Below are 9,927 nucleotides of genomic sequence, written 5' to 3'. Positions count from 1 at the left end.
ACAATAGGAGTTGCTATACAACTCCAAAGAAATTCTACATCCCTAGCTTCACACATGCAAACAGTGTAGCTGTGTTTGATGGAGCTCCTGTACAAGCCGGAAGCTGTGCTGCCATGGATCGACCCAGGTCTTTGCAGCAGTGGGCGATTACTTCACCCCTTCCACCCCATGTCTCTAGATGTTGAGCAATAAGTATTTGCTACAGTATTTTGAATCAGTTTGACATTTCTGACATTTAGTTTTCTTGTCCATTGCTGACTTAACTTCACAGGGGTGGGCAGTTAGCTTGGGGCATGGGGGGTAACCCCTGCTGGAGCTAGTTTACACCATGTCAGAATATGTGTGAGAGAGAACGAGTGTGTGTGTGCCATGTGTGTGTTTGTGTGTGGAGATCCATGCATGTGTATGTCTCTCCCTGTGTGGCAATGCAGCGTGTGTGTGTGCGCGAGTGTCCTGGCTGGGTATCCAGCGCAGTCCTGGTAATGCTGAGACAGACGTTGAGCGGGTGGGTTTATTTTTGGGACAGTGACAGTGTGTCAATGGCCGCAGATGCGTCGGAAAGGAAGGCTCTGAGATACAAGCAAACCCTGGTCAGTGTCTCTCTCTCGTTCCTCTCATGCTTTCTCTCTCAGTTGCTCTTTCTGTCTTTCTATGTCCATCTGTTTTTCTCAACTGTCAGCCAATTCTGTCACGCTTATTTCTCTGTATAGTGTGTCCACGTTGTGTTCCCCCCCTGAATCACTCATGCCATTCTTGCATGACGCACCTGTATTGGCAGTGCAAGCTATGTACATGGATGGAGCCTGTCTAACTTATTGTGTGTGAGCCTGTTAATGAACCACAATCTGTTGTGTGTATGCGTGTGTGTGAGTTCGAGACATGGCGAAGACCAATTAGCTGATGTATAACAACAGGGTCATGCACATGGTCACGCAACAGGTGCTCAGACACTGTGCACCTCCTTTGCCCCTGATCTTGGCATGCACATAAACCATGTGCACAGTGCACACACATATACACACTTTGTCGCTGTCTTGCCGTTTCTTTCTTTCCCTGGCCGGCCACCTGTTTTGCTACCCTTTCTGCGCCTCCTTTCTTAAGCCCTGGTTGGTCTTAACACATCTAGGAATTACTTTGGTGACATGTGTGACACAGTATGTTTGAATGTTGTTTGTACAGTATGTGTGTCCTTCTATGTATGTCTTTGGCTGTGTATGCATTTGTTTTGTTACCTCATTTTGTGTGTAGGGTTCTCGTCCATGTGGGTTCTAAAAAATGGAAACCCGATCATGCATTTGCAGTGGTGCTAATCTTCACCAGTCATGTAGTTACATGTGTGTTTTCGGGGAAGGCAGTGTGAAGGGTGTCTCAGAACATCTGGAGGATTATCATTATGGCTTTGGGATGATCTGGTATAGAATGTTCTCAGTGTTGTTGAGAGACCAAAACAACAACACTTGTAGGTTGTTAGGCAATGAGATACAATAGCCCTGAAATAATAAACAATCGCTTAGTTTTTCATGAATGATGAATCATTCTGAAAAAGAGATGTACAGCTTCAGAGCCTCTGCGGTGTTGATTGGCTGGTATGTGAGGGCTGGTGATCATGGTGACCTATAGAATGTAATGGTTGTTGAAACCCTATTCCTATGAGTAGTCCAGGAAGTGCAAAGTCATTTAACCTGTGTATGTGTGTGAGTGCACTTTTGAAGGCCATGTTGGCTGGGGTAATCCTTATGTTTACTCTGTCTCCCATGGGAGCAGAGAACAATAGTTTCCTGTCACTTGCTTATTTATTTGTTTTTTTTGTGCATTGTGGGTGTCTTTATCTCTGTGTATGTGAATGTTTGTGTGTTCTAATCATTTTATAGATAATAGGCCCTTGAAGATGGCTACATGTAAAACACAAATAAGTCATAATAATAATTATAACTCCTACTCCATCTGCTGCACATGAATGGGGAGTTAGCAGTAGAGGACTGCATCGGGATTGGGATCCCAGGGGTCCCGTGGGACCCAACACAAATTTTGCGGGAGTGGGCGCTTTTAACAGGGCCTGCGGCTGGGAGCGGGCGGTCCAAAAATAGGCCGAGACTCCCAGGATTTAGGAGCGCTGCTCCTGATCATGTGCTGTAACCGACTGTTAGCTTCGCCTAGCTTGGTTTCATTAGAAAATCAGCAATGCACACGGTGCATCCAAGCCAAACGCTTTATTAACACTCCTGTACTCCCTCTCTCTCACTTCTTTCCCGGGGCACTGTGCCCCGCCCCTTTCTCCTACGGCGACCTGAGGGATCCAATCAACGGGGACTTTAACATGAAATCGGTTAGAGAGTGCGTTAAAAGACAGGAAAACAACCTGAGCAAAACAAACCACAGCCAACAACTTGTTCTAAAATAAGTGGAATAAATAAAGGAATACAACGTCCCTTTGCCCTTATATTGCACTAGAATAACTTTTATTGCACTTGAATATAATTTTGCTACTTATTACCGACAGATATGCATATTTATTAATACTACACAGTAAAATAACTAGTTTCCCTGCGGGGGGGGGGAGACACAAAATCAATGGTCAGTCTATTGACAATCAGTCTAATGTTTGCCGTGCGGGCGGGACCAAACCCACAAGCTGCAGGTGCGGGCAGGAGCAGAACACACACACTGCGAGAGCGGGCAGCAGGCCTAATGGTCAGAAATCCACCGGGGGCGGGCAGGAGCGGAATTAAAACAACCGTATCGTGTAGGGCTCTAGTTGGCAGTCGTGTAGAGAATGTATGGAGTTAAATCCTTTTCTATTTTAGAAGACCTTCATATGTATTAGGTTTGACTTTAAATGACAGACCTGTGTATGTGTGTGAGTGCACTTTTGAAGGCCATGTTGGCTGGGGTAATCCTTATGTTTACTCTGTCTCCCATGGGAGCAGAGAACAATAGTTTCCTGTCACTTGCTTATTTATTTGTTTTTTTTGTGCATTGTGGGTGTCTTTATCTCTGTGCATGTGAATGTTTGTGTGTTCTAATCATTTTATAGATAATAGGCCCTTGAAGATGGCTACATGTAAAACACAAATAAGTCATAATAATAATTATAACTCCTACTCCATCTGCTGCACATGAATGGGGAGTTAGCAGTAGAGGACTGCATCGGGATTGGGATCCCAGGGGTCCCGTGGGACCCAACACAAATTTTGCGGGAGTGGGCGCTTTTAACAGGGCCTGCGGCTGGGAGCGGGCGGTCCAAAAATAGGCCGAGACTCCCAGGATTTAGGAGCGCTGCTCCTGATCATGTGCTGTAACTGTACTGTAATTATAATGGCATGCACTCACATGTAGCTCTGTACAGAGGTATGCACTGGCTACCCATCAAAGTTAGACTTCAGTTCATGATTCTGCCTACATTAAAGAGCTACTGCTGCCCTACATCAGCAGCAGGTCTCCAAGGTCCTCTGATTGGGGTTTGTTGGTTGTCCCTTGATCCAGGCAAAAAAAAAAAGAGACTGAGCTTTTAAGGTTGTAGCTTCTAAAATTTGGAACTCTCACCCATTGGGCTTGAAACTCTTGAAAAAAGCAGCTGAAGACCCATTTAAACTTTTTTTTTTTTTAAATGCCTTTTATTTTGTTTTTAGCTTGATGTCTGCATTATGTCGGTTTTGTCTTTTCCTTGCTATTTTGTCTTTTATTGTGAAGACTTGACATCTGCTCCTGAATATATATAAAGGTCATTGATTGATTGATTTATTGATTGATTGAGTGAGTGAATTTAGGGTTGTCCCTGACTAAGAATTTTCATTGTCGAATCAGAATTGTAAAGTTTTGCCTATCTTTGACTGATCGTCGAATCATGTGGGTGGGGGGGCGACCACAGTTCACAGATCATGAAAAATCGACCTTAAATCTGTCATGGGGCGGTTGGATCTATTTACCCACTTTTTAAATTGATAAAAGCTTTTAAGATTCGGGACGAGCAAAACCGATTTAGAACCTTGCAAGGACAAGTTGCTGCGGTCTGAATCGTCAGAACCGACCCGGAGGCTCAACAAGCGCCTGCAAGCACAGTATATGGCCGAGTGACTGAGGAGAGCGAGCGGCATCAAAATAAAGCAGTGAATCAGAGAAATAAAACATTGTTTTTGCCGTTTATCACTAGAAATTCAGCTGTAGCAAGTATCTAACTATCAGTAACGTTATCTGCATTCATATTTAGACGCAAATGATATTCAGCTACAAAAAAGCCTGAAAGTCGGAAGTACAATGAGTCGTCGTGCTGTGGAGATGATACACCGGCTTGTCTCGTCTCCATTGGTGTAAACTGGCAGCTTTCAGAACGCTGCATGCTGGTGCGTAGGGTTGGGTACCGAAACCCCTTATGCAATGGTAGGAATCGGATTAAAACACACATTTTGGTTCCTCATTTTGGTTCCACTTAATGTGTCGACTGAAATAGTTTCCCTCTGTCGCTCCGAAACGGACGTAAAAATATCACACTTTCTCTGTAGTCTGCCGTTACTACTACTTTTAAAATGCAATATTTTCCCCTCTGGGCTCACCAAAACGGACGTAATAGCATATTAACCATTCACTGCACGTGATCGCTAGTAAACCTATTCGGGGCTTGAAGTATTCCGGCACCGTGCCGGATCTCCGGCGTGCGGCCGTGAGGGGAAAAAAGAATTTGGGAACTTACATGCTGTTTAGTATTTTTAGGGTCAATTGATTTCACCTACCATTCATATGAGAGGAACGCAGCTCTTACTAACGCAGGGCTTAAGTACTCGGACCTGTCGTTTGACTATTTAAAAAAAATAAATACATTAAAAAGTCCACGTGGGATTTATTTTGATGCGCTGGATTTAACCAATCATCGAACTTCCACCTACCAATGAAACTAATTCTAGCCAATCAGATGCACTGTAGGGCGGGTCTTTGCCGAAATGTGAGAGTGCGGTGGCGGTGTGGTCTCCGTGGTAACGCGGCTAAAAAAAAGATGGAGGCAACGTTTATCTAACTTGGAGCATGTAGATACAGCTTTAGTTGAGAAAGGAGTTAAAAACAAATGGCGCTGGGCATGAATAGAGGACAAGAGGAAAAGGGTGGAGACGAGAAGCCATTTAGCACTTGGTGCCTCAAATTGAGGGAGCCGGGTGCTTGCTTCAGCAGCGCATGTTCAAGGAAGACACTGGACGGCAGCAGCGGTAAGAAAGTGCTTGCTAGTCACAAAGCTTTGGTCCATGCACTCTGTCATACGAGTACGTTACCGGCAATGACAGTTGCCGCTACCGCTGTGACTTCGCCTTCACTGACTGACCGTGATACAAACAATATGTGTGTGCACGTTCATAGCGGAACATGATTTGTCATTAACGATGGCCACTGTGTAAAAGCTATCTGAAGCCCAAACTGCCTTGACAAAGCTGTCTGTTTGGAATCAGCATGGCAGCTATTTAAACATAACGGCCTTGACGTCTAGCTATATGAAAAGATAAACAATGCAAAGTTTTTAATAAATGTAAATAAAGCAGCTAATATCAACATGGACAAAATCACGAATGTACTAATTCACTTTTTTGATGATGACCTGGCCAAAGTAACAACACAACATCTAGAAAGTTTTGTTTTGATTCATTGTAGGTAGATATTATTGCAATATGTAAATCCACATTGACTCTTAATTTAACATATGGTTGGAAGAAGTAAAAATGTATCCGAAGTTTTGAAAAATTCTGACTTTTATTATTGTGTAATGTCAGAAGGACTTTAACTGTTTTGCCAGTCAAATTCACTTTAATGAGTGCATATTGAAATATATTAAGTTTTGGTTTCCGTAGTGGCCAGGCGCTTGTTGTTTTGCAGCCATGGAGCACAGTAAGCAGCGCTCTAGTGTGGCTTTATTTTACGTTGAAAAAGCCAGGTAAAACTGAAACCCACCATTGGATCAAAATAAAACTTTCCTCTTATTTTTGAAATAAGCATGTGACCCGTTTCAACTCCACCACTCAAAGAATCTGAATCGAGAATCGATAAGAATCGGAATCGAAAAGAAGAATCGCAATTGGAATCAGAATTGTTAAAGTCCAAACGATGCCCAACCCTACTCACAACCCCTCTCCCTCCCTTCCATGCTTACGCGCACTAACCCCCCAACCCCCACCCCCAAGTCCTTCTTGTCGGTTATTGGTTGGAACACTGTTTGCTTCGTGGTGCAGGTTGGCCGTTTGTGGAACCTGGGCTGTCTACAGAGACTGTGTTTTCTTTACAGTGTGTTCAGGGGACAGGCAGCTCGCGGATAGTGAGGAGATGTTTGCTGTATGTGACAAAAAATGGCGGGAAAAAAGGAATTAACAATGGAAGAGAGACAGACCATCATAACACTTAAGAATGTTGGTCTTTCTTACAGAGAAATTGCGAAACTGGGGGAAACTCTGACAGGAAGAGGTCTGGCAGACCCAAAGCCACAACAGAAGACAAGTTTCTGAGAGTCAACAGCTTGCGTGATAGGCGGCTCACAGGACAACAGCTTCAAGCACAGCTTAATAGTGGTCGTAATAAGCAAGTCTCAGTTTCAGCTGTAAAGAGAAGACTTCGAGGTGCAGGTTTGATAGGTCGAGTTGCAGTAAGAAAGCCATTGCTAAGACGTCAGAATAAGAAAAAGAGGCTTGCCTGGGCCAAGAAACATCGTCAATGGACTACTGAAGACTGGAAGAAGGTGTTATGGACTAATGAATCAAAATTTGAAATCTTCGGTTCATCACAAAGGATTTTTGTACGCCGTTGAGTAGGCGAAAGGATGGTTCCTCAGTGTGTGACATCAACTGTCAAACATGGAGGAGGAAGTGTGATGGTCTGGGGCTCTTTTGCTGGATCCAGGGTCAGTGATTTGTACAGAGTGAAAGGCACCCTGAACCAAAACGGCTACCACAGCATTTTGCAGCACCATGCAGTACCCTCTGGTATGCGCTTAGTTGGTCAGGGGTTCATCCTACAGCAAGATAATGACCCAAAACATAATATAAGTCCAAGCTATGCCAGAACTACCTTAGCAAAAAAGAACAAGATGGTAAGCTTAAAAACATGGAGTGGCCAGCACAGTCACCAGACTTAAACCCCATTGAGCTGGTTTGGGATGAACTGGAAAGCAAAGCAACCTACAAGTGCCACACATTTATGGGAACTTCTGCAACAGAGTTCGGAAGAACTTTCTGAAGAATATTTGATTTCCATTGTAGAAAGAATGCCACAGGTTTGTTCAGCTGTTATATCTGCCACAGGGGGCTACTTTGACGAGTCAAAAATTTAGAATAAATTTTGGTTTATAAATTGATTCCATGATTTATTTTTTAACTTCAATTATTTATTTGTTCTATTCTTTCATTTCAGAGTACAATAAGACAGTGAACTGCATGAATTTCAATAAAAACCTGGAAAAATTGGGGTGTTCTAAAACTTTTGACCGGTAGTGTACATTAGTATGTCTGCGCTGTGTAGGATGGGAATAGGAAACTTAACTGTAAATTGGCAGAATACTGGGGAAACGTGGTTGTTTGGAGTAGTTATCAGTTCATACTTCCTCTCCATAAGTTCTTGAGACACTAAAAGACAGCTGGAAGGACAGAGTGTGAGAGACACATAGGAAAAACTGGGGAATATGATGAGGCATTGAAAGATATACTGATGGTGAGAGAGAGAGAGAGAGGTGTGGGAAGTGTAATGAAGAATATTGGATCACACCGGTACTAAATTTAGCCCAGAGTAGTGTTTCAGTAGTGTCGGCAGAGAGTGGGGGGCACCGATGGAAGGAGGTAAGTGATTAGTGCAGAGTAGAGTTTCAGAGGGAAAACAGGAAGGTGGAATGAGGTAAAGGAGGAGAGTGTAGCAAGGATGGATTTCTGACAACATAACATACTCTGCGGTGACCATGTTGGAGGTCCTGTCCTGGCCTGCATAGCAGTGAACAGCTGATTGCATTTCGGAACATGCGACTTGGGTGTCTCAAATAGAGATGTTTAATTTATGTGAATTTGGAGAAATAATGATGTTGCCGCTTCCATTAGAGTTGCTAGTAAGGCTACATGATATTTTGTTTCATCGTCTGCATTGTGATGTGTGCATGTGCCATAGTCACATCGCGGGACATGCAATGTTAACGCTACTACTAGACAGTTCTCCTTTTTTCATGATTGTTACCGGCCGCCCCTTCCCCTTTAAGACAGGAGGCATGTGGGTAACGTGTATGCTAGTCGACCACAACCTGAAATTTAGAGGAAGCAACATTAATGCATTATTAATCTCATTGACTTTAGCCTGGATTGATAGTATTATATGAATACAATGGTGGCATGAGTGAACCAGTGTGTTTAACTACCTAATTTCCCTCTCTAAAATCCCATCAGAAGAGAAGTCACAGCGCTTAACTTGCTTTTGTGTTTGTAAAGTTAAACTAAGAATGGTTCACATAGGAAAAGTTCATTTTTTATCTTTATTTTCTATGTAGATGCACTCCAGTAGTCGAGAATTATTTCAAGTAGAGCTATTCATGTCGTCTTGTAAAAAATTGTCTTTTTTTTATACCGCCATATATATCGCAATGTCAGTTTTTTCCAGTATTGTTTAGCCCTAGTTGCTAGTTAATAACATATCAGCAGACATGCATGAATGTGTATTACTGAGACACGTTTAACATGATTTATTTTGGTTAAACAACAAACAAATATGTAATAGTCGTGATTATTCTCAAAGTGAATACTGTAAACAATCATTGCTTGGCTGTGTGCATCTATAGGGCTCTTTGTGTTATGCTGCTTTATAACTAGTTGACATGCTTTTGTATCCAACAGGCTACAAAAGCATGTAACAATATTAACTGAACTTAAGTGCAAGTATTAGTAAGTGGACCTTGTGAGTAGGGCTGGGAAATATATCGATATTATATCGATATCATGATATGAGACTAGATATCGTCTTAGATTTTGGATATCGTAATATCGTGATATGACATAAGTGTTGTCTTTTACTGGTTTTAAAGTCTGCTTTACTGTAAAGTGATGTACTTTTCTGAACTTACCAGCCTGTTCTAGCTGTTCTATTATTTGCCTTTTCCCCACTTAGACATTATGTCCACATTACTGATGATTATTTATCTAAAATCTAAGTGTGAAGATATTTTGTTAAAGCACCAATTTTCAACCCTAGAATATCGCCACAATATCGATATCGAGGTATTTGGTCAAGAATATCGTGATATCTGATTTTCTCCATATCGCCCAGCCCTACTTGTGAGTTGAGTTTATTTTTGTCACATATATTTTACAGATCATATATCTACAGATCATAATTCTAATTTCCGGTAAAAGGGACAGCTCTAAAAGCAACTAATTGACAGCAAGAGCGGTAGAGTGGGCCAATTTGTGTTAGTTAGTATAAGTATAGTAAAATACGTTTCTGTTTGTCATACAGGGGCTGCCAAGAAAGATGTTTCTGTGTAAATGAAACTTTCTAAAATGTCTAAAGAAGAATCAGTGTGGTGTGGTTACTCAAGGTGTACTGTTGACAGTTTATCATGTATCTGTCTGCCGTTACATTATGGTAAGGTGATAGTTGTCGCCTTTTAAAGTGCACGTGTGTGCACTCTTTGTGTGTAAGGCCCTTGCAGACATGATCTTTCAGGACATGTTAGGACTAATCTATGATGAGAAAATCCTACCTTCTTAGAATGCATGCATCTTTTAGCATTTTATTTTAAAAATACTTTTTTTGTTTTGCTGAGCAACAAGATATTTAAGCGAGACACATTGTGTGTTGCAATTAACATTGACCACATGAGCAGCGCCTACCCAATCAAGACATATGTGGCTTCTATTGTTTGAGTCTGTGTTGGCATTAAGTTAAAGCACATTGTGTATTATGCTTCTCGGGTTTCACTGTGCGATG

At 42.1% G+C, this 9,927-nt stretch overlaps 1 protein-coding gene across 3 annotated transcripts in view; it reads left to right on the top strand.

Annotated features, from left to right (window-relative positions):
• Positions 1-485: 485 nt before the first annotated feature.
• LOC114568631 (chloride channel protein 1) overlaps positions 486-9,927 on the top strand; it is a 49,825-nt gene continuing 40,383 nt past the window's right edge. For all 3 annotated transcript variants that reach the window (XM_028598235.1, XM_028598236.1, XM_028598234.1), the window contains exon 1: positions 486-590. In XM_028598235.1, the coding sequence (XP_028454036.1) occupies positions 540-590 (51 nt within the window). In that variant the 5' untranslated portion in view covers positions 486-539. The remainder of the gene's footprint in view (positions 591-9,927) is intronic.

The sequence above is a fragment of the Perca flavescens genome, chromosome 14, assembly GCF_004354835.1.
Source record: "Perca flavescens isolate YP-PL-M2 chromosome 14, PFLA_1.0, whole genome shotgun sequence".
Classification (NCBI taxonomy): domain Eukaryota; kingdom Metazoa; phylum Chordata; class Actinopteri; order Perciformes; family Percidae; genus Perca; species Perca flavescens.
Note: the sequence above shows the minus strand (reverse complement) of the source record. Positions and strands in the feature narration are given on the sequence as shown.